Source organism: Trachurus trachurus, assembly GCF_905171665.1.
Source record: "Trachurus trachurus genome assembly, chromosome: 15".
Taxonomy (NCBI): Eukaryota; Metazoa; Chordata; class Actinopteri; order Carangiformes; family Carangidae; genus Trachurus; species Trachurus trachurus.
In genome coordinates this window covers 28,199,541-28,224,721 of record NC_139906.1, presented here as the reverse complement: position 1 = coordinate 28,224,721, position 25,181 = coordinate 28,199,541, and the positions used below count along the sequence as shown (strand labels likewise).

At 40.8% G+C, this 25,181-nt stretch overlaps 1 protein-coding gene across 1 annotated transcript in view; it reads left to right on the top strand.

Moving 5' to 3' along the window:
• Window positions 1-25,181, top strand: part of piezo1 (piezo type mechanosensitive ion channel component 1 (Er blood group)) — a 108,638-nt gene that overhangs the window by 60,076 nt on the left and 23,381 nt on the right. Inside the window, exons 11-32 of the mRNA XM_083987995.1 lie at window positions 138-217; window positions 302-482; window positions 1,114-1,219; window positions 2,257-2,438; window positions 3,932-4,080; window positions 5,507-5,665; window positions 8,548-8,663; window positions 8,923-9,089; window positions 9,967-10,143; window positions 11,502-11,627; window positions 12,537-12,737; window positions 12,860-13,064; window positions 14,465-14,569; window positions 14,882-15,038; window positions 15,143-15,386; window positions 17,348-17,444; window positions 17,961-18,126; window positions 19,835-19,924; window positions 21,194-21,276; window positions 22,721-22,789; window positions 22,896-22,996; window positions 24,144-24,303. Of these exons, the coding sequence (XP_083844121.1) occupies window positions 138-217; window positions 302-482; window positions 1,114-1,219; window positions 2,257-2,438; window positions 3,932-4,080; window positions 5,507-5,665; window positions 8,548-8,663; window positions 8,923-9,089; window positions 9,967-10,143; window positions 11,502-11,627; window positions 12,537-12,737; window positions 12,860-13,064; window positions 14,465-14,569; window positions 14,882-15,038; window positions 15,143-15,386; window positions 17,348-17,444; window positions 17,961-18,126; window positions 19,835-19,924; window positions 21,194-21,276; window positions 22,721-22,789; window positions 22,896-22,996; window positions 24,144-24,303 (3,121 nt within the window). The remainder of the gene's footprint in view (window positions 1-137; window positions 218-301; window positions 483-1,113; window positions 1,220-2,256; window positions 2,439-3,931; window positions 4,081-5,506; window positions 5,666-8,547; window positions 8,664-8,922; window positions 9,090-9,966; window positions 10,144-11,501; window positions 11,628-12,536; window positions 12,738-12,859; window positions 13,065-14,464; window positions 14,570-14,881; window positions 15,039-15,142; window positions 15,387-17,347; window positions 17,445-17,960; window positions 18,127-19,834; window positions 19,925-21,193; window positions 21,277-22,720; window positions 22,790-22,895; window positions 22,997-24,143; window positions 24,304-25,181) is intronic.

Below are 25,181 nucleotides of genomic sequence, written 5' to 3'. Positions count from 1 at the left end.
TTTGCTCCCCCCAACACTGGGTGACCATCAGGACAACGATTTAGGGGTCAAAAATGACCGGAATTCTCCTTTAATATACCATATAATAACATAAAAAAGTTGTTCCCATCCTTATGTACTGCTCCCATGTTGTCCAGGTGTGGAGCATCACATACCACAGCTGGCTGACCTTTGTCCTCTTGCTGTGGGCTTGTCTCATCTGGATGCTGCGGGCCAGGTACGGTGAACACCTGCTGTGTAGATTTCCTAGGTGACACACCGATACGTTGTGTACTCATCAGCTCCATGTCTCTTCTTGCAGACGGCACGCCGCCACTCTGTGCTCTCCGTTCATCCTGCTCTACGGCCTGGCTCTGTGCTGCCTGCAGTACGTCTGGGCCATGGAGCTGCAGCCTGAGCTGCCCACCACGGTGGGAACCATGAGCCTCCGACAGCTGGGCCTGGACAGGGCTCAGTACCCCTGTCTGAGACTGGGAGCTATGGTACGTTAAGAGCATAGATGGCAGGTATTCATATTAAACCCATGGCCTCGTTCTGTTTGACACTGATTATTAAATATAATCCGTCATCGCTGACTATTGGCTTTGGAAAGTGGCTGTTGGAAGCTGGATTGTGTCCATAAGTTGAGTGATCCAAACCAGATCTACAAGTAGAAGGGCCCATCTCTCCACACTGCTCTGTGAGGCATCTATCTTGTTGACAGGATATAAATACATGAAGTGTCACAGCCAAGTCCAACGCATTTCCTTTTCTCCTGCACAAACCATGAATATTCCATTATCTCACATTAAGAGTATATTATTATTATAAAAAAGTATATTTGTTGTGCTGCCTTTGTTGGTTTATACTTAATATGTATTCATTGATGTATTTGTAATTGATATTAATGAGTTTTTAAGTTGAGCAGCAGGCAGTGGTTCATATGCTCTGGTTATTTTGCCAGTTAGAAACGGTTTCCTCAGCTTTCTCTTGCTCTGTGGGGTTTTCCACCTTGTTGCTTTTTTATTACCAACCTCTTACTCTCTCTCTCTCTCTCTCTCTCTCTCTCTCTCTCTCTCTCTCTCTCTCTCTCTCTCTCTCTCTCTCTCTCTCTCTCTCTCTCTCTCTCTCCAGATTCTGTTCACTTTAACTTTCTGGCTGTTGGTACGTCAATCAGTGAAGGAGAACTTTACCATGAAGAGGAAAATGGCCGTACCACTGCAGGAAGTCACTACAGGAGGTCGGACATCTTTTTTCACATGCGCACACACACACACACACACACACACACACACACACACACACACACACGCATGCACGCGCAAACATGTACAGTACACACAGTGGATGGGGCAGGGAACGGTACCAGAAGGAGTTGAGGTCAGAGAGTCTCTGGCTCTTTTTGTCTGTGCAGTGAATTTCATCACATCACATCACATGATCTGTATATGAATGTCTGCTGAGGTTGAAGAGATGATTTGTAAGTTGTACTTCTCGCCTAGAAGTAGTATGAGTTCAGCTCAGACCTACTGTAAAGGGATAGTTCAACAAACAATTTGGCCCATTGCCATAATCCCTATAGTTTTAGGAGTAGGTTCGTTATCTTTAATTGTCGGTGCAAGCTATTTTTAGAGCGGCGGAGCAGAGCTGCGAGGTGCTCAGAGCTACACTACAGAGGCTAATGGAATTTCTTGGTTTCCCTCATCAAACTCATCAAATTCACAATCCAACAACTCCAAAACGCTCTGGTGGACAAGTTGTGACCTGCACATTCACCACGCTATGAACTAATAACAGAATGTTACCAGACAGAGTTGTTTTCGAGGTAAATGCAGAGACTGCTGCCAAAAAGCTACCCCCAATAGGAACGCGCATCAGCTGTTTTGCATGAATTTGCCTTGAAAACAACTCTGTCTCGTAACGTTCTGTTATTATCTCATAGCGTGGTGAATGTGCAGGTCACAACTTTTGGAGTTGTTGGATTGTGTATTTGATGAGTTTGATGAGGGAAACCAAGAAATCCCATGAGCCTCTGTAGCGTAGCTCTGAGCGAACCGACTGCTATGACTATAGGGATTATGGCAATTGGCCAATTTGCCAAAATGTTGAACTATCCCTTTAAGTCACACACACTTATCTCTGCACCAGCCATTCAATGACAGAGAAAAGTGACAACTCTCCCTTTAAAAGTTTGCATTTACAATTCACAGAACACACAGTTTCCCTGACAGCTGTTCTCTCTGAGCTTTAACCTCTCTGACTGTTTCTCCTGTCCAGCAGAGGCAGCTGCCAACGAGTCGGTGCTGAAGGTTCTCGGAGGCATGGTGATGAGCTGCTACGCCAAATACTGGATCTATGTGTGCGGAGGGATGTTCATCATGGTCTCCTTTGCTGGAAAGCTTGTCGGATACAAGATCATCTACATGCTGCTGTTCCTGCTCTGCCTCTGTCTCTACCAGGTGGGAACAGACCCACAAGCAGTCATCAGAGACACCACAGCTCCCCCTCACTTTATGTTTCAGTCAGCAAGGTGTTACAGAGCTCAGTGAAAGTGACACAGAAGGCCAACTGATTAATTTTTTTTCACATTATTTATTTGCACAATGGTATAAACAAGCAAGAAAAAATAACTAAAATACAGCAAGCACATTGTGCAGGTGAGATACATACATACAGTATTGAATTGTGTATGCCATCGCAGACCCAGAATTGAATTAAAAATTAGGACAGATGTGTTGAACAGAAACCAAAAAACAAAGCATAACGGTCATGATTACAGGCATCAATTATAAAGTATAGAGTACGTAAATAAAGACTTCTAGCCACTGAGTTAAAGGGATAGTAGCATTTTTTTTAAAGTGGGGTTGTATGATCTACAAATAGCCCTCTCTGCACTCCTCCCGTTAGCAACGCCAGCCCATAGCCCTGCCCAGAGATTTATAACATACAGTGTTGTGAACAGACCCAAAGAAACGGCCTATTTTCGCAGCCTAAAAGAGGTTTTACCTGGAAAAAAAAAACACAGTTCCATTGTCCGCTATAATATAATTTTTTCCAGCCCTTCAAAGTGCAGGAAAAACACAGTTTTTATTTGGACCTAACCAACTGCTGATCGGCGGGCGCTAACCCTGGGCGGAGGGATATGTGAGTTGGTTAGGTCCAAATAAAAACTGCATTTTTCCTGCACTTTGAAGGGCTGGAAAAAATTTAACGGGAGGAGTGCAGAGAGTCTTCTACTGCAATTAAAGTACTTAGGGGCTATTTGTAGATAATACAACCCCACTTTAAAAAAATGCTAATATCCCTTTAAAATGAGTGGTTCAGTCATATTGTTGCCTTTTTTCATGTGACCAATAATATTCTGGTTAAATACCTATCTTTGTCGGGACATCCAAGGTACATACCTTTACATTCCCTGGGTGGTATTACATATCCCAGAATGTTTTCCACTATGTTATGTTCACTTTCTCAGAATGTGTCAAATTTATGACACTCCCAGAAGATGAGTGTATGGTTACACTATGGTAGCCTACTTCTCTCTCTCCACATAACCACCAGCATGTATGTTGGGAACTCAGTGTGTCCACTCCACCTGGAGAGGCTTATAGAGGGAATATCAGCTCAGTAAGCACTAAGAACAGATAGAAAAGTAAAAGTCCACAGAAGAAAACAGACAACAAAGCACAGAAACACAGAGTCAGCTCTGAATTCACCCTGTGAACAACAGAGGCAGCAGGAAAACATCTAACCACAGCCACAACCACAACAATTATCCCACGCTAGCATTGCTGTGATCTAGAGAAATGCTGTCAGCCAGCTAGCAGTAAACCTTTACTGAACACATTAAAACATTAGTAACAGGAAGTTAGTTCATATTTCCATGTAGCCATCACTAATGAACCCAGAGGAGGAGGAGGAGCAGTGAACTGACCACCTTCCTCTCATCTTCCAGGTGTATTATTCTCTATGGAGGCGTCTGTTGAAGCTGTTCTGGTGGCTGGTTGTGGCCTACACCATGCTGGTGCTCATCGCCATCTACACCTACCAGTTTGAAGACTTCCCACGCTACTGGAGAAACTTCACTGGTTTCACAGAAGAACAGTATGTGTCTCTTTGACCAAAGCTTGATTGTCCTCCACCCACCTCATTCCCTCTCTCTCAGCTCCAACCTTCAGAGTAGTCATTTAGAGCTTGTGATTTATTTATCAAATTTGGATGATTTTGATTGTATCGCATATTTAAACATTACTGCCTGAAAGAGTGTTTTACATTCTCATCTTTTTTATTTCAGTTCGGTATGGTCATTACATCTGAGATATTTTTTACATTGGCTAAACATATCAACATACAGTAATACAACTACTCATTTGTGTACAATGTCTATGTTAGAAGCACAATATAAACGTTCATTCTCTGAAGCCCCTACACCCCGTAGACTAAAGCCCTATTCGCACGGGATTAGTATTACCTGGGGACCTCTGGTAATTTGTAATAATTGCGGAGGACGTCTGTGATCTTAATCCCGTGCGAATGCGCCATGTCAGTAATTTGTAAAGTAAAAATTCCCCCACAAATGACCTACTATATTTCACCAAAGACCCACGTCCCGTGGTAAAACTAGTCCCGTGCGAATCTGCATCTCAGTAATTGAGGGGCATTTTTTGTTCTTTGAAACCCTACTGTACGGGTTGAAACATGGAGGCTGCAGTGGAAATTATGAGCAGCATTTTCGAAGGCGTTTTAGGTGCAAACACGGGCTCGTATCGGTGCTGGAGACCCATTTGAATAAACAGCTCAGATCCATAAAAAGAGCGAAATTTAGGAGGATATTGAGATGGATGACGTGCAACAGGCTTAATACAAATGCCACGACGGCCCGTTATTGCAACAACAACTGCACTGTTGCGAAGTCACGTTGCTGCTTTGACATTTTATTTACATTTGCTTCGCACATGGATGTGACAGCAGCGGATGTTACGACGTGCACAGCTTTGACGTCATATCGGAGCCTTAATGTCAGTAAATTCGAGTAAAATACAGACTTCACTTATGCCGTGCGAATGCACCGCAAGAAACACAGACGCGGGGGGGGTAATTTACAAATCACCAGAGGTCCCCAGGTAATACTAATCCTGTTCGAATAGGGTTTAAGATTATATACGTACATACATTGCCCACTTCATACACACCTGTATACACATATACACAAAGATAAAGAAGAAACATATATTGTTTAAGCTAAATCACAATAGGGAAAATGGGAATTAGCAATTCATCTGTAATTAGATGTCAAGGTGAGTAAAATGTATAGGACATATAAAGAGCTAATAAAAGGGAGAGGATGATGAGACCTAATTGTGAGGAGAGATTTTGAAAGTGTTCAACTGAAGGTGTGTTTTAACTGCTCATAGTCTCTGCATAAATAAACTGTCGGCTCTTGTTTAATCCTGTTTCTCTCCCCGGGTCCTGTAATTAAACTTGTTAATTCAGAAATAAGACAATAACGATGCTCCCCTGTGGTCCTCAGGCTGGCAGCCATCGGTCTGGAGACATTCGCTCTGTCCGAACTCTTCAGCAGTATTCTGATCCCCGGCTTCTTCCTGCTGGCCTGTATTCTGCAGCTGCACTACTTCCACAAGCCCTTCATGAGAATCACTAACCTGGAACATGTCACACCTATACACAAGTATGTACACACCCACTGCCCATGTCACATCAGATCTTTTCCTGTTTCATATGACAGGAGCTAGAGGGGAGAAGTGAGAGAAGTCTTTGGTAACTGCTCCTACTCCTCTCTGACCTTTTGTCCTCAGCTTCGATGGAAAACATCATAAAGTCAAGTACAGATGTGAAGGAGAGTTCATAAGGAAAAGAATCTGACACAATGTTACACCAGGGTTTCTTTTTGAATAACTTTATTCATAGTATATAGAATACAAATCCTCCTTTAAACATAAAATACAGGATTATTAAAATAATAAAGATAAGATATAACATTCTTGCTCTTCATGTTGACTATTAACTGGATTTCAAGAGAATAAATCAATTTTTTTTTCCTCCAACATCTTCACTGAAAATTGATGTCACATATAACAGGGAGTTATAAATACAGACAGAATAAAAAGCTGCCATTAATACATACAAAACAATAATAATGACAAAAATTAAGAAAGAATTCCACAGTTTTTGCATCCTTCTTATTTTATGGGTTAAAAAAGTTTGGTCTCATTTTTACAAAACCATGAATAAATGCTTAGAGCGGCAAAATTTGAATTAATGGATATAAACATTTGATAAAACAATTACCAAATACAATTCTTTTAATTTATTATATTGTAATTTAAGATTGGATTGTGTTACAAGCTGTTGTGGTAGCAGAGAATTGTGGGACAGCATTGTCTCCTTTCATAAAGGAGGTTCCAGTGTTTCAGCTGCTGCTCAGCTGGTTCAGGTGATTTCACTCAGTCAGGAGAAAAGAAGACCAGAGCCTGGCACTCAGCTGCTCTCACCTAGTTTCACTTAGGATAAAGTACAAGAACTACCGGCTTTACCCACAAGCCATTTCTTTAATGGAACATTTACATCTGACAGATGACAGTGACCTCTGGTGGCCGTCACATACAGAGTGAAGTTTGCAATGAGCAGAAACTGTAGGAGCTGCTCCAGATAAAGTGCAACATCTTGTTTATGTTAACAGAATCATATTTCAGGGTTCCCGAATCCCATTCATCCTGGAAAACCTGGAAAGTTGACCATGGAAAATTTGGTAAAGTAAAATGTCCCATAAAAGCTGGAGTCGCTACCAGAGCTTTATTTGACGTTTTCAGACCCCGCTAAGGTTTTCTTTTGTGCGTAGCGAGAAAACAGCCGACTTTAAGTTGATGAGTGTTTCCAGTATTGGACGGCGAGCAGGAGGGTTTTCTCCTCTGCTGAGTGACAGATAGAGGAGCAGCAGAGAGCTGTAGTGGACGTGGTTTAAAAACAAAAACAACATGGTTACGTTGTTCTATGATAAATTTGTCATAATTTCTAACCATGTAAGAGATTATTTCATTTTCAGTTCGAGCAATAGACTGCACATCTTTTAATCAGAGTTCTGGGGCTGAGAGAGGAATAAACATAGAAACAAATATGTATAAAATAAGGGACAACTGTCAAAAAGAACATTTCTCTAAAGCATGAATTTAGTATTAGTATTTATATTATATCTATTAGTGTATGGTGTAATAACATGTCTGTCATACCGTAGCAACTGTAAATGTCCTGGAAAATGATTTCAAGAAAAGAGTGGGAGCCCTGATATTTTCAAGGTGGTTTGAACAGTCACACAGTCGGGAACCCGTCTGTGTCTTCAGCTGGTTCACTAGTGTTTCACCTCTTAACCTGTACATTACACATAGAGATACTGATCCTAACAGATAAAATGCAACACAAAGTACTTTCCATAGTACAAACACCCTATCCCTCCCACCCACCATACCACCCAACACCCTAACACAGCAGGAAAGTAAACATGGAATATTTAAAAGCAGGGGCTGTACTGAACTCAGGAAACGCTGTCTTCACTGTGATCAGTTATGGGGAAACACTGGAGTCTTAAAAAATGAGGTGTAAAAGAGAATAATTAAAGCTGGGACAAATTAAGGTAAATAACACAAATAAAAGGAGTAGGAGAAATAAATACGTATATAACTACATCAAGTGAAAACATGCTAGAACATAGAGTGATAATGATAAAATCTAATCAGATTAATGCAGCGCTGCAGACTAGTGTCTGTGCCCTGGGGGCTTTTGATGGTATAAATACTATTATGATGTGTGTCAGAATGTAGAGACCACTGATATACAGTATGATATCGCCCATTCAACTTGATATTTGAACTTTGGAAAATGTTATTGATTCCACTTGAAGGAACATGAAGCCTGTCATCTATGAAAAATCTGAAAGTGAAGAGAATGGTTCAGTCTCATTTAAAATGCTCCCAACAATAAAACATAAATCACAGTTCATTTCCTGAGTGATACAGTAGACTGTATAACAGACCACGAGAAAGAAAATTTAATCTTGAAGGAATTTTGAGAATGTAGTAATAAGAAAGAGATTACTAAGAAGTAGTAATTTTAGATGATCAGGAGAAATATCATCAAATATCAAGCTTTAAAATCAGCTGCCTGTAAAGTTTGACTTGATGTGTCAAATTAAAGGTGATTCCTCATCTTTTGGCTCATTAGCATCATCATCTTCATTAGGTCATTGAGAAAACTGAGTCTATTTTATTGTCTGACAGTCCTTATACATGGTTTACTGGTCTCTGATAATATTCCTAAAAATGATGTTTTTCTCTCTTTAAATGTTACAATTTAAATGTTTATAGTATTATGACTTTTTCTCATGAAATAATAAGACTTTCTCTGATAATTTGAGACCTCTGTTTTTACCTCATTGTGGCCCAAGTCTCATGAGACCGACCTGTGGTCACTACATCTCTGCTTTCAGCCACAAGTGAATATTTATGTTGAACCGCTGCTTTTTAACCACTGTGTTTTCCATCATTAATCTGTCTGCAGGAAGAAGAACAGTGGAAGAACTAAGACTGTATCTCATAATGAGGGCGGGGAAGACGAAGATGAGGAGGATGAAGACCTGGTGACCAACACAGATGAGGAATCTGAAGACGAAGAAGGTAGAAAAAAAAAACACAACATTATTATTGTGTATATTCTAGTGTAATGTGAAGTTTGTGGTGGGAAAAAATATAAATAACAATAAGAGCTTGTTCTGAAAACATGTAGGAGTTTTCTTCTCATCTGACTATTAGTGGATTTGTATATTTTTATGTCATTCAAGAGCCCAAAAGTTTCTCAAAAGACTGATCTGAGCTGACGTCTGTGTTGCTCCTGTCCTCTGTGTGTCCATCTGTCCTCTCCCTGTCCTCTGTGAAGTGGAGCTAGTGCCCAGTAAGTGGGGTCTGGTGATGGACAGGTTACTGGTCCTGTCCAGGAGATTCTCTGACATCCTCACCAAGGTCCAAGTCTTCCTCTGGATGCTTCTGGAGCTCCACATCCTCAAGATGGTGGCCCTCTTCTCTGTCTGGGTTGCACTGGAAGAGGTAAAGGCAGTGTGAGTGGGTGCTGTGTGTGTGTGAAAGAGACAAAGGAAACATAAAAACAAAATACTACTTACAAAAAGTGTACAGTGCAAACAAAGCAGATTGAGCTGCAATAATCTTTCAGGCATAAGAAGTGGAATGTAAAACTCCATTAGCCGCTAGAAATCTCAACATTTTAAGATGGCCAAAAATTTCTGGCATAAGAAAGATATATTTAATCACACAATTTTTATTTACAAGGTAGAGCTCATGATTTATCTTTATTTTTTTTTATTAGGTGCTATGGTTACAGGACAGGTAGGGAAAAATATGAATATAGAGGGACATAGAAGACAATTTACAATTACAAGAATTGACAGGACAACTTAGACAAAAGAGCTCAGGATTTCTATGATTCATACTTATTAGACTTTTTTTTTGCTGAAATATGCTTTTTTTTATGGTTTACTAAATGGCTTCAAGCCATTATTATTATCTATCCACCTTTTTCCAAATGTCAAAAACATAAGCCGGTTTTCCTCTTCCGGTGGAATTTTATGTTTACGTTTCCATGGTTTCAGTAGTTGCGGTAAATGCATGGATTTTTTTAATTTTTTATGAAAATCTGTAAAACGCATGGATCATCACACCAGCTTTTAACAATGGATATCACACAAATTGACATCCGTGTTAAAAGATAGGGTTAATAGATCCATGCTTTTGCCACAGCTATGACAACGACGATGACGACTATGAAAACCATGGAAACGTAAACATAAAATTCCAACGGAAATGCAAAACCGGCTTCACCATAGATGACGTTTGGAAACTTGTGGATACCTGACATATATACACTCTGATCTGAATATTGATATTGAACACTCTCTCCTGTGTGTAGCCGTCGGTGATGAACCTGGTCCTGGTGATCTTGTGGTCTCTGGCGATGCCGTACGGCCGCTTCAGGCCCATGGCCTCCTGTCTGTCTACCGTCTGGGTGTGCGTCATCATCGTGTGTAAGATGCTGTACCAGCTCAGTGTCGTCAACCCCGCGCAGTACTCCAAGAAGTGTAGCCCGGTGAGACAAGCAGCAACACACACTGACTGCACCAACAGTATCTGTGTATCACTTTTCACACAAGAGCTTCCAAGACTTCCTGATGGGCTGTCAAAAACCGACAAATAGGACAAATAATAAAAAAAAAAACCTGACACTGAGATACAATAAATCAAATTTAAGAATATCTAATGACATTACAAGATAAGAAAAAAAACAGACTGATTTTGAGTTTTTTTAATTTCAACACTCAGCTTCTGTGACTGTTCCATTGCATTAAAGTTAAAAGCTGCCTGCTGCCCTCACAACGACAGTTATAAGACCATGAGGAGGTTAACCTTCGTCTTGTGTTAGCTGTCTGCTACCATCTATGCTGTTAGAGTCAGTTTTGACCCGTGTTTTAAATCAGCTGTAAAATACACTAAAAACTTTTTTTTTCATCCAATTAGTTTTTCTTCTCTTGGTTATTGTTAGGCTTCCTTATCCATTTAATATTTTTTGGTGTGGACCCCTAGGCCTTTTTTTGTCAGATAGATAGATAGATAAATACTTTATTTATCCCGAAGGAAATTCATTTTCTCAGCTGCACAATAATATGTATGCCCCTCAGCTCTAATGTAACCTTCCTCTTGTCAGCTTTCTGCTTCCATCTATGGTGTTCGGGTCAGTTTTGACCCGACTCTTAAATCAGCTGTAAAACAAACTAAAAACAATTATTTATCATCCCATTTGTTTCTCATCTCTTGGTTACATTGTTAGGCTTCTTTTTTCCACGAAAAGGTTGGTTTTGCACTTATGATTTCAGTTTTAACTTTCATTATTGTTCTTATCGTTATAACCAGGTCGAATTCAACCCTAAAAACACAAATGTCATAATTTTAACTAGAGCATTTTAGAATTTTGTGAAAATGTTTTCTCTATTTTTATTTTGTTTAAATAGAGATGCCTGACAAAGTCAAAAAGCCTTGATGCTATAAATAAATTTATGTGGTAGGTAGGCTACTTATGCATTTAAAACCTGAAAACGGGTCAGTGGTGACTTACACAATAGGAAGGTTAAACAACAAGTAAAAAGAATGTATAAAATGAATCCAGAAGCTGACTTAATGTAGAAAAACAGGTGTAACCTGATGGAATAAAAGTGGATTTTTTTATGCACTTCAGTAACATACAGTATATTGGTAAAATCATTTATCTGGGTCTTCTGTTCAGTGGTGGATTAATTCACATGTGGTGCTGCAGTGAATATTTGTGGATGGATGGATCAGCTGGGACAGCCAGTGGAATAAATCCACCTCTTTTGTGAGGAAGAATGATTAAAAAAAAAGTAAATTATCTCTGTAATGAATTTGTATATTTCCTTCTTTCCGCCCTCACAGCCATTTGCCAATCAAACCAACCTGTTACCAGATGAGATAACGAACTCCTCTATGTATGAGGGGCCAGTGGATCCAGCCAACTGGTTTGGGATCAGGAAAGATGCCACTGTCCTGGGATACAGCAAGGTGTGTTCAATATACAGTTTGTTTTGTAATGGTAGAGGAAACATGTGGCTGTAAAATTTGGATGTAGTTGTATTAAGCGCTACACACCCAGATTAAAGGGATAGTTCACCCAAAATTGAAACTCATTATCTACTCACCCTCATGTCGACTAAGGGCTGGGAGAAGTTTCAGAGTCCTCCGTGGCTTCTCTGAGTTACAGGGGGTCTCGGCGTAGCAGTGCATGTCCATATAACTGTTGCAAATGGATACCAACTGTCTTCGTAACAAAAAGACACACCAAAAAACATCCAAATACCTCCATGCTGCTCGTATGTAATGTCCGTCTTGTATTGAAGCCCCGAAATGCGAAATTGTCCCGAAAAAAATTAAATAAGTCTATGTTTCAAGCTTGTTTGTAGCGGAAGCTCCTCTTCCCGGTTCGTCAAATTTGGACGAACCAGGGTCAGTCCTCTTCCTAGTTCGTCCAAATTTGACGAATCAGGAAGAGGAGCTTCGAGAAGCTTCCACTACAAAACAAGCTTGAAATATAGGGACAATTTCGCATTTCGGGGCTTCAATACAAGACGGACATTACATACGAGCAGCATGGAGGTATTTGGATGTTTTTTGGTTTGTCTTTTTGTTACGAAGACAGTTGGTATCCATTTGCAACCATTAATATGGACATGCACTGCTACGCCGAGACCCCCTGTAACTCAGAGAAGCCACGGAGGACTCTGAAACTTCTCCCAGCCCTTAGTCCACATGAGGGGGAGTAGATAATGAGTGAAACTTCAATTTTGGGTGAACTATCCCTTTAAAGTAAAACCAAACCTGTGTGTACCGTCAAACCTTTCTTTTCCTGTGTGTGTTGCCTGCTGTTCACTAACCTGCTATCACTCCTGAATGTTTTTTTTGTTTTTTTTGCAGAACCATTTAATAGTGCTGATGTTGTTGGTGTTTGAGGCGACAGTGTACCGTCACCAGGCTCACCACTACCGTCAGATCCAGAGATCTCCCCCCGCCATCCCAGTCCTGTTCCCCGGCGCCACCAGGGACACTCTGGACAAGGGCCTCCTCTTCTGCCTCAAGTACCTGCTCAACTACGCCTTCTACAAGTTTGGATTGGAGGTCAGAAACATCCCTTTAATTAAAGGAGGCAAACAATAATAAGATTTTTATTGTAACAACTTTTAGTGCAAAGTTTATATAGATTTCCATTGTAAAAACACTTTTTTTCTATTTCCATGTAGATCTGTTTCCTGATGACGGTGAATGTGATTGGCCAGCGAATGAACTTCTTGGTGATAATCCACGGCTGTTGGTTGGTAGCCATCTTGGTGAAACGCCGGCGAGCGGCCATGGCCCAGATCTGGCCCAAGTATTGTCTCTTCCTGTCCATCTTCATGATCTACCAGTACCTGCTGTGTGTTGGCATACCACCGGCTCTCTGTATAGGTGAGTCCTGATGGGGGGGTTGGTTCATTAGATGACAAGATTACACAACTACAGTATTTAGTCACTGTAGTTTAGTATGATGCTGCTTGTATCATAACTGGAAGTCAGGGGCCGTAGTTAATAGTTTCCTGGAGTGACTGAAGCAGTAGATTGAAGGACAGACAGGACAAGGATGTGAAGTGTAAAAAAAAAATTTCAGAATAAAAGCCAAGAGGTCATGGAAGAGAAACAAAACAAGGTAACTTGATAACTAAGGAATTCATAAGTATTAATAAATGAATGAATGGAAGTATGGCGGCATGGTGGTCTGTATGGAGTCTCTCCTGGTTCTCCAGCTTCATCCCACAGTCCAAAAACACATCACACCTATTTTAAAGTGTCTGCATTGGCTGCCTGTTAGTTTTAGAATCAATTTGAAGGTTCTTTTACTGGTTTATAAAACTCTAATCGGTCTTGCTCCCTCGTATTTATCAGATTTTTCACAAGTCAGAACTAAAACATAATGGTGAGTCCCACTGTACATACTTTTAAAAGCTCAAAATCCTTTTAGTCTAGCTTTTACTGTAGCTGAATGTTATTTTATTATTTTTTTTATTTATTGCATTTTATTTATTGTATTCCATTTTACTTTTTTGTTTGTTTGCAGCTGTATTTATTCATGTATATATTTATACTCTCATTCATACTAGTGTTTCCTCAGTTTGCTCTGGTTTTAACAGCTCCCTGTCAGGAAAGCACTGTGGGATGATGTGGCGGTGGGTGGCGGTGTTATGTATCTCAGTTCTCTGTTTGTCTCTGTATGTGTAAAGCACTTTGATTTACAATTACTGTATGAAAAGTGCTATACAAATAATATTTGATTTGATTTGATTAATCAATTGATGGATGGAGACTCTAAATTGCCCGTAGGTGTGAATGTGAGTGTGTGAGCACTGGGGGCTCTGTCCAGGGTGAACCCTACCCTCGCCCTCCCCCCTGTGACCCTGCATGGATAAGAGGCACAGACAGTTGATGGATGGATGGAAATAACATCATCATCCCTTACACAGTGTTGAGTAAAAGTGACCAGATGAGGTCGCTCCCTGAATATCTCAGCAGAGGAGTGGTCAGAGTAGGAACTTTTCCTTTCCTCTGAAATTATTTATTTATTTATTTGTTTTGTTTATTGATTTATTCCTCCAGTGATTGCTTAATGTTGCGCTTTTTTGTCCTCTTGGTTTTTATATTTACACTTCACTTCCTCTTCCTGTCTGCTCATTGTTCAGGTGATAGCCAGACCCAGTGCTTTGGCTGAATTATTTCACATACAGTGAATTATATGTAAAACAAACTTTAAGAATTGCCCTGCATCACCTCCAATAGCACTCTGCTGAGGGTTAACTGTGTGTCTTGTCCTGCAGACTACCCCTGGCGATGGAACACTCCGGTGTTGATGAACTCAGCTCTCATTAAATGGATCTATCTGCCTGACTTCTTCACTGTGCCCAACTCCAAAAACCTCATAGGTCAGTGTTTAAAGTGCACAGTCAATATGTAATAATATACATTAAGATGAACTGAACATGTGATTAATGATGTAATTAATCCTTATCACTCAGCCTTTCTTTTACAAGCCAGCTTTACTTAAGAGTGCTGCTACAGTTTGAGACCAACTGCACTGCTCTTTATTGTAGATACACTGAATAAATGTTAAAGTTTCTTTAGAGCAAATACACGAACGGAGCTGGTGACCAAAAAACAGACAGTTTCAGGAACGAGTTCAGATGATGATGATGAGAATGAGAATGAGGATTTAATTTGTTGTTGTGTGTCCACAGCGGACTTTGCGCTGCTGATGTGTGCGTCTCAGCAGTGGACGGTGTTTGAGTGCGAGCTCACTGAGGACTGGATGGTTCAGGCAGGAGAGAACACGGACCAGCCCGACCCCATGGAGGGTCGACTCTTTAACCCTGCGCCCAGCTTCATCAACTGCAGGTAAACACACCGCGTCCCACTGAAAAACCACACACATGGAGAACAGGAACTCAACATGTACAGGAGCCTATAACGCTCAGTTGAATCTGTCCCTTCTCTCCCAGGAGTTACCTGGACATGGTTAAAGTCCTGGTGTTCCGTCACCTCTTCTGGTTCGTGCTGTCGGTGGTCTTCATCACGGGGGCCACCAGGATCTCTGTGTTTGGACTGGGCTACCTGCTGGCCTGCTTCTTCTTCCTGCTGCTAGGCACCCGGCTGCTGGTCAAAGCCTCCAGGACCCGCCTGGCCCTGTGGGACTGTCTCATCATCTACACCGTGGCCGTCATTATATCCAAAAACATGTTATCAGTAAGTACCAGTATCATAGTGCCTTGCTGGTGGTCTTTGTTTCTGTGACCTTAAAGGGATATTCCAACATTTTGGCAAATTCACCTATTGCCATAATCCTTTTCCACGTTTCCCTCATCAAACTCATCAAATACACAATCCAACAACTCCAAAACGCTCTCGTGGACAAGTTGAGACCTGCACATTCACCACACTAGGAAATAATAACAGAACGTTACCAGACAGAGTTGTTTTAGAGGCAAATGTGTCACCGAAACTACCTCACAGACACGACTGCTGGGCGGAGTGATTTCAAATGCAAGTAGTTCTGAGACTCCTAAGACTATCACGATTATGGCAATAGGTGAGTTTGCTAAAATGTTGACATATCCCTTTAAATACAGTACAAGTAAAAATGGAAATTGTAAAAAAGAATACTTAAAAAAAAAAAATTTAATTATTAATTATAAATGCTGGCTATAACAAATTAGACCCTGAAAGGTGATGAATTGGAGGGTAAGTAAAAAATAAACTCAGTATGTGTGTAAGCACAGGAAGGATGAACCAGACATTTTAATAAACCACAGCTGTCAGCACTTGTCATATAAAACCTACGGAAACCATCAGGAAACAGATGAGCAACTGGTATTCTGATTATTTTGTGGTCAATTCTGATTATTTTGTGCAAATAGCTAACACAAATCTATTCTTATTAAGTCTCAGAACTAAGTGAAATGCCATCAAGTTAAAGCAGATATCAGCTTCACGGCCGTTTCGGCTAATGCTGCGTTCAAGGCAGGCTTTTGAAACCGTAAGTTACAGCTTCAAGTCACAACTACGACTTGGTAGCGTTCCAGGTAACCCGTAGCTCGTGTTTTTACCATCCTGTTGTCTGTGAAAGTTCCCTATAACGGCCACTCGTAACTTCCGACCCGTGAACTCGTACCAGATCGAACTGGTATGACTTCACAGGAAGGAAAAACACAAAGTACGAGTTTCTTTGAACGCACCATGAGTTAGCAGCCCCCGCCCTTGTCAGGCATCAATTGGTCCTCGTGCTACGTCACCACATTCACGCGCATCCCTTGGCTGCACACACAGCCCTTCATGCCGTTCTCTCTCCTCATTGGATAACACTTGTATCCCACAAGGAAAATTTTCTCCTCGGGTTACAGCAGAGCAGAGTGACGGAGAGACTCGTGTTTAGGCTGAAATACTTCATGTAAGTGATTGCTGACGGAAAATAGGACTATTTAGGACTTATATTAACAAAAACATTCCACTGATATCTGCTTTAACATAATTCATTTTATTTGTAGAATGTTGATGAGTACATGTAGTAGTGTAGTAGTAGTAGTTGTTGTTGTAGTAGTAGTTTATTCGATCTTGTGCACAAATTGTTACAGTCAGGCATCAATCAACAACCAATCAACATTTGATAATGCATTCATTTTTTCAAACTTAATTCATAAATGTTACATAGATCGGTGTAGGCTGAAGTCCCTGCCCTTTAATTCTTCATTTCAGTTAAACCTTTGGAGCTCTTTATATTTCAGTGTAACAGAAAGTAACAGATATCTTATTATTGACAGACGAAGCCAAAATGAATAAACAGCATTAAAGTTGCAGTCAGTTTCCAAATATTACTAATATCTTATTGTGAGGGGGCTTTTGGATTTTATGCTTGAAGCTTCCAGGTCACTCACAATGTGAATAACATTGAAAAATGAAAAATGAAATGAAAGTAAATGAACATAAATGGTGAAGTGTGAACATGTAGAGAGTCAGTGAGCAGGTCACAGTGGGTCCTCTGGACTGTTCTATGCTACAGCTGCTACAGTATCTCATAGTAATAAAGCACCATTGCTGTAGACAATCAAGTGGTTCCTCTGTAACTGAAGGAAAGAAATGTGTATGAAGTGTAAAAACAGTGACGTGTCCCAGGAAGCACTGACTTCTGTGTGTCTCTGTGTTTGTTTCAGATATTAGCGTGTGTGTTCGTGCATGAGATGCAGCAGGGCTTCTGTTGGGTGATTCAGCTCTTCAGCCTGGTTTGTACAGTCAAAGGATATTATGACCGTAAGTGCTTTAAGATTATTTTCCACCACAACAGTGATCATCTATACAGCAGTAGGAGTATCTGTGTGATTTAATCCAATTATCGTTTTTGATTGCATCATATTGCATCATATTTAAACATTGGCTCAAGCAGCAGCAAGTCATTGTCAATACAGCACTTTACTAATGTTTAATGCTAAATTTAACTTGTGTTTTAATCTGAAATTGCTGTGTTTATTTATTCATGGTACCTATTCACTGTATTATCCACTGTATTTGTATCATTGCATTTATTGTATTCAGTATATTTTATCCTATTCTAAAGCCTGACCAGGGACAAAGACTGCAAATTAGCTGAAGCTAGTCGTCTTATATGCATCACATTTTCCCATTTTTTGTGGCAAAGTTTTATGTATCGTCCCTGTTAAATAAACATTAAATTAAAATAAAATAAATTTACACTGCATATTTGCTATCTATTTGGTAATAAAGTGTTCAATATTTCCCTCACTCATGTGTTTTTTCATTTCCTGACAGCGAAAGCGGTGAGCGACAAGACCTGCAGCCTTCCTGTGGAGGAGGCTGGCATCATCTGGGACAGTATCTGTTTACTCTGCCTCTTACTGCAGAGGAGAGTCTTCCTCAGTTTCTACTTCCTGCATGTGACAGCCGAGCTGCAGGCTTCTGCCAAACAGGCTTCAAGGTAATATGCGATGCCCCGATTGTCCCACCGCTCGGCAAAAAATAAAGTACAGTGATTCAACAGAGGAAATGTGAGTTGACATGAGGCCCTGTTGACTGACAACTGCAGCCCTCACAGCTCTAGACTGACTCTCCTCAGTTTAGCCGGATTAGGTGACATTTATTATTATTGATTAGGGGATGGCTGAGGCTCAGCAGATAGAGAGGGTTGTTCCCTAATCACAGGGTCAGAGGTTCAAACCCAGAATCCTAATGCACACTGTACATACAGTGCCTTGCAAAAGTATTCATACCCCTTGGACTTTTTCACATTTTTTCATGTTACAACCACAAACTTAAAGGCATACGCCAACATTTTTTTTTCGTGTCTTGCCTCACTCCGGAGTCCATGACCAGCAGATAGACACCATCCTTTCGACTGTGCGTGCAGTAACAAGGGAGATACGGGCAGAGCTGGCGTACCGCTAATTAGCTTAGCTCAGACGCTGGAAGTGCATACTGTAGGTAGTGTTAGCCTGCCTCCACCTAAAGTCATCAGAGAAACTCTTCAGTGGGCAGAACTTCGTCTCAGAAACTCTCCGGTAAGGCATCTTGAGCGGTCAAATGCCGGTAACGGGACGAGATCGGTCAAAACGGAGGGTTCAAGCAAAGACGGTTTATTTTGGTTCAAGCTAGCTACATCGAGGGTAGGTTAGCTTCTAGTAGTTAGTATCTCCCTTGTTACTGCACGCACAGTCGAAAGGATGGTGTCTATCTGCTGGTCATGGACTCGGGAGTGAGGCAAGACACGAAAAAAAAAATGTTGTTGTATCCCTTTAAATGTATTTTATTGGGATTTTATGTGATAGTCCAACACAAAGTAGTGCATATTTCTGAAGTGGAAAGGAAGGAAAATTATGTACAGTGTTCAAGATTTTTTCTAGGATTCCATCAACTCTGAGCAGCTTCTCTGTCCCTGCTGAAGAAAAGCCTCCCCACAGAATGATGCTGCCACCACCAACAAAAAGTTCAATTTTGGTCTTTGATTTGTAAAAAATCTTGAACACCATGTATCATTTTCCTTTCACTAAACAATTATGCGCCACTTAAGTCTATCACATAAAATCCCAAAATGTGGAAAAGTTCAAGGGGTATGAATACTTGGAATCAGACCACATGGGCGAGCCTTCTCTCCCCACGTGTATCAATGAGCCTGTGGCCGCTTCACCACTGTTCCTGATCCTGACCACTGCAGACCTGGGAACAGCCCACAAGAGCTGCAGCTTTTCACATGAGAGACCCAGTCGTCCTTGTCAAACCGGATCAGATCCTTACACTGAACATTTTTCCTGCTTTTAACACATCAACTCTGAGGACAACGTATATCCCACCTACCAACAGGGGCCATGATGACGTGTTATTCCCTTCCCCTGTCAGTGTCATAATGTTATGTCTGATTGGTGTAAATGGTGATTATGAAAAGTATGCACACAAGTAGAGTTAAAGCTTCATTGACCCAGTAGCGTCACTTTTAAGTATTTGCAAATGTACAAAGAAAACATGTATGTGTCAGAACTTTAAAAAAAAACACCACTATTACTGTTTGAGACATGAAAGAGGAATTCTATAATTAGTTAATTAGATACAATTAATACCTTAATTTAAATGAGACGGTGCTGATTATAAATGACTGTTGCAGTGCATTGATGATTGTTTTTTTTTCCTTCCAGAGGGTTTGAGCTCTTCAGAGCCAGTATCATCAAGAACATCAAGTTCCACCAGCAAACTGAGAAGAAGTCTCTGTCACAGCTCAAGAGATCGTAAGTGTTCACAACCACAGAGCAGTAAGAGCAGCTGAGGACACTGTCTCTCGTCAACAGCATTTTAATTTTGCATGGCAGGTACTGTAGAAATGTACAGCTGAATGAAATGCCTTGACCATTGGTTAATAGTGGGCGGAGCTGCTGGTGTGGCTCAAACAGCTTCACCTTCTATTACGTCATCATTTTGTACAGACGGGACCTTCAGTGTCCATGATTTACCTCTGATTTTGTCTCTGAAGTTGAAATTATCGGTGAAAGATCCCGACAACCATGACATTTAGCAGAAATCTACATCACCTTAGTAAGCAGCTCGTGGGTTGTTGTGGGCATGTAAGTGTGTAAAATGACCACTTGATGTCACTATGTGTACATTTCTTCTCACAACATTGTATCAGTCTGACATCATTGTTTTTCTTTTTTAAGTATATTTTGGGGCTTTTTGGCTTTAATTGATAGGATAGTTGAGAGAGACAGGAAGTGGGGAGGCAGAGAGAGTGGGGATGATATGCAGCAAAGGGCCACCAGATTTGGGATTCAAACTGGGGTCAGCAGCAGAGAGGAGTGTAGCCGCTGCATATGGGGCGCCTGCTTATTCTACTTAGAATAAAAGTCTTTATTATTGGGTCCACTCTTAATGAACTAGTGAAATTTATTTATTTATTAGGGCCACGGGGCAATTGCACCGAGCACTGGTCCCTGCAGCTATATAAAATAGCTGCAGGGACCAGTGCTCAGGGCAAAGCTATTGTTATTGTGTGGATTTTTTCCTACATATTATTTTTCATCTTCCGGACAAATTTCGATTCACTACTTGTCCTTCAGCTTTGAGAGGACCCAGACGAATTATATATCAAAATGTGCGTCTTGATCAGGATCGAGTGACAAACATAAAGCAAACATAAAGACATGACACTGCAACACAGCAGCCAAAAAAAAGTAGAGAGTTAAGTAAGAGATAAATTGTGATAAAAGAGAACAACACAAGAGAATAAATAAATGAATCAATAAATAAGTTAATAAAAAATAAATAAACATCAGCAGCCAATAGATTAATCATTCAATGTTTCCCTTTCTCTGGGGGAAAGGCAACTATTGTAATTAAATATGTTGACTGGATCTAGCTCCTGAATATACCAGAAGAAATCTAAGAGGTTAATTCTTATCACACAGAGTTACACTGGGTCACAGCAAATATTATGAACCTGCTAGAGGATAAAGTTTAACCACCATTCTTTTTCTTTCTCCTCTCCTGTCTCCTCCTCTCAGGATGCAGAGAATCCGCTCCAAGCAGCAGAAGTACAGAGACGGACATAAAACAAGCGAAAACTCCGGCGAGAGTCAGGCTGCTGGTAGGACCATTAATGATTAATGATACACCAATACTCAGCAAACTGCAGCCCTGCCGTTCCCACCGGGGCCGGCCAATAACACCGGTGTCAGCCTGTGTTTAGGCTGCAGAGGCAGCAGAGCCACCACTTCATTTACTGTCTGTCCTTTTCTCATCCAGTGACTGTGGGATGTTTAAGGGCTCGTGTCATTCCCTTGGTCTGTCCAGAGGGTTTCAGAAGAAATACTGCATTTCTTAAAATAATATTATTATTTCTGTATCTTTTTTCTTGTCTTTCCATCTTTTCTCTCTCCCTCCATTCTGTTGTTCCATTTATATTAATGCTTCTTCTGTCTGTCCTTCATTTCATAATTCTTTCCTTCATTCCTTCTCCAGCTGATGTGAAATTTTGTAAATACCCAAAACTTAAAGGGATAGTTCAACATTTTGGCAAATTGGCCCATTGCCATAATCGCTATAGTCATAGCAGTAGGTTCGTTAACTTTATTTGCCGGTGTAAGCTATAACGGTGGAGCGGAGCGGTAAGCTGATCAGAGCTACGCTACGGAGGCTAAAGGAATTTCTTGGTTTACCTCATCAAACTCATCAAATACAAAATCCCAAAACACTTTCGTGGACAAGTTGTGACCTGCACAATCACCACACTATGAGATAATAACGGAACGTTGCGAAACGGAGCCGTTTTTGAGGTAAATACAGGCTAAATACAGAGTCTGCTTGCTGAAAAACTGTCCCTGAACGCAACGTGCATCAGCGGTTTTGCATGAATTTCCCTCTAAAACAGCTCCGTCTTGTAACATTCCGTTATTATCTCATAACGTGGTGAATGTGCAGCAGGTCACAACTTGTCCACGAAAGCGTTTTGGAGTTGTTGGATTGTGTATTTGATGAGTTTGATGAGGGAAACCAAGAAATTCCTTTAGCCTCCATAGCATAGCCCTGAGCAGCCTGCTGCTCTGCTCTGCCATTCTAAAAATAGCTACACCGACAATTAAAGGTAACGAACCTACTGCTATGACTATAGGGATTATGGCAATGGGCCAATTTGCCAAAATGTTGAACTATCCCTTTAAGATACTCTAACTGTTCTTCACCAACAGTACAAAATGACGATGATGATGATGATGATGATGATGATACTGAAGTAGATTTGACTCTTAATACATCATCATGCCTCTGCTCCGGTGACACTAAAGCCACAGGTTTCTCATCAGTAGGTTTGTCTCATTCAAATAGACACAATGTCTCAGTAATGTATTGACAGAACTTTCTAATATTTAATAACATAAACATTCACTTGGACTCAAGGATGAACTGATTGGAGTTTGGTGGATAATCTCTGAATATTCATGTCACCCTCAGGTCACGTTCATGTTTATAATGCCATTATTTAGTAATAATGTGTGACACTTCCTCCAAACCAAATCTCCTCTTGTTTACTTCAGAGACTCAGACAGACAAGAAAAAGTCCAGGAAGAAGAAGTGGCACCGGCGGTGGCTGGACCATGCCACAGGTAGGACACATACAAGACTGTGTGAAGTGGTTTCTCTGATCATCTCTATGATCTCTATGTGGTGAAGTGAAGGAGGTTGTGATGTGTGATCTCTTCCTGCTCACAGTGCTGCACTCAGGAGAGTACTACCTGTTTGAATCAGACAGTGAGGATGAAGAGGAAATGCAGTCGGAGGAGCAGAAGCCTCAGAAAATGACCGCCTTCCAGGTACGTCTGGACCCGTTCTTACAGGATCCATCCATCCATCCATCCATATATATATATTAGGGGTGTAACGGTATATGTATTCGTCACACAGTCACACGACGAATACATCTGAGTGAGTGAATATTAAAAAAAAAAAAAAAAGTCCTCACTCCAATCTAGATGGCGGTAATGAGCCTCGAAGCATCACCAAAGCAACTGGCATCTAGCCCAAATTATACTGTGTAAACCAACATTGAGGTTAGTTTCTTGTGTGTTTGTTTTTTATAATAGTTGCCAGATGTCAAGTGCAAGTGTTTTTCCTCTAGAATTAATGAATGGTATTATAACACTCCTAATGCACTTGTTTTATTTTATATTCTTTTTTTTTTTCTTTTAACTTTTATAACACAAGACAGAATTTAGTTTTACATTCAATTAGTGTCTGTTGTACCGAAACCGTACCGAACCGTGACCCCTGAACCGAGGTACGTACCGAACCAGGACTTTTGTGTACCATTACACCCCTAATATATACTATATATATATGGATGGATATATATGGATATATTTGGCCACTATTTTCTCATATGAATAATCCAGGTGTCAAATCATAACTTTTAACGATGTAGAGGAAGAGACTGAGACACTTTTACACTATAAAAAATGACAATAAATACATATTTCAGCAAAAATATAAGGCTACCACCCCAAGAACATTGAGAAAAACTGATTAACTATTCTTTTTTAAAAACTATATCCTTTGGGCTTTTTTGCCTTTAATGGAAAGCACAGTCGAGAAAGAGACAGGAAATGGGGAGGCAGAGAGGGGGAATGATACGCAGGATGCGGGATTCGAACTGGGGCCGCCTGCAGCGAGGACTGTAGCCTCAACACATGGGGAAACTGCTCTACCAACTGAACTAAACACCGCCCCTGATGAACTATTCAGACTATTACCTATTCTAGTGACAGCAGACTGTTGGCAGAACTTCTGTTTCACCATTAATCATAAATTCTTTGCTAATACACTGTGTTTAATGCCGAATTTGTCACATTACATATTAGAAACGTCCTTATAGTCACGACATATAAGTTAATTGGTGTTGTGTGCTGCACTACATACATACAGATTGCGTATTGTGTTGCTGATTGTTGTGTGTCTCCTCAGCTGGCGTACCAGGCCTGGGTCACCAACGTGAAGACAGCGCTCAGAGATCGTCAGAAACGGCAGCGACACGTGAAGAGGAGCGAGAGAAAAGAAAAGACAGAGAAAGAGAAGGAGAAGGAGGGAGGAGTGGACTCACAACAGGAGGCTCTCGCTTTATTAGGTCAGATTCCCTTACGTCTGTTTCTCTGAAGCTGAGACACAATAAACTAGAGGTACCTGTATACTCAGGGCCTGTCCCAATATGCACACTCCATCACACTTGGGCACTTGGCGTGCGCGTTCATGTTCTTAGTGTCAGTGTTCAGTGTGTCCCGTTTCTCCAACGACCGAAAGTGCAGCACGCTTGTTTTGCACTTCACCCACACTTATGGTAAGACCGCATCCGAGCGGTATTTGGCCAGGTATAAATCCCTGTCACCCAGAGCCACAAGTCACGTTCAGGAAATGCGATTGAATTAATCTCAATAAAATGAAATTAACTTTCTATCTCATAATTATGACTTTTTAATGTCATATTTTATATTCATCATGCTCTGTTCATGTTTTTATTTTATGTCTTTCGTTTTTCTTGCTTGTTTTTTTTTCTTACGGAGTTGGGCTTACACATTTATGATCTGAATCTTGCGCATAGAGACCCTTTAGGAGTAGATGAGACTGTGATCCAGCAGCACTGTTGATTAAAACTGTTGCTGTGCTGTGTGTTTGTGTGTGTCGTAGTTGTGCTAGTGTGCGCAATGGCACAGGCTGCACTTTTCAAGTGTGTCCCGATTGCTTTTAAATCTCCCCCCACACGCTTGGCCACTTAATCCATGCTGCACACTATATGTAAATATACGTTCCGCCGGCAAAACGTCACCAAAGTGTGTGCGTAACCAAGCGCACTGAGCCAAGTGTGGAGGAATGGGACAGGCCCTCAGAGTTGTGTAGGTGACCTTCCCTTCAATCTGTCTTTCAACCTGTGAGGCTCTCCCTCTCTCTAGCAAACTTAATTGAATGGTCATTTAATTAATGACCACGGTGTGTGGTCTGAGACACACC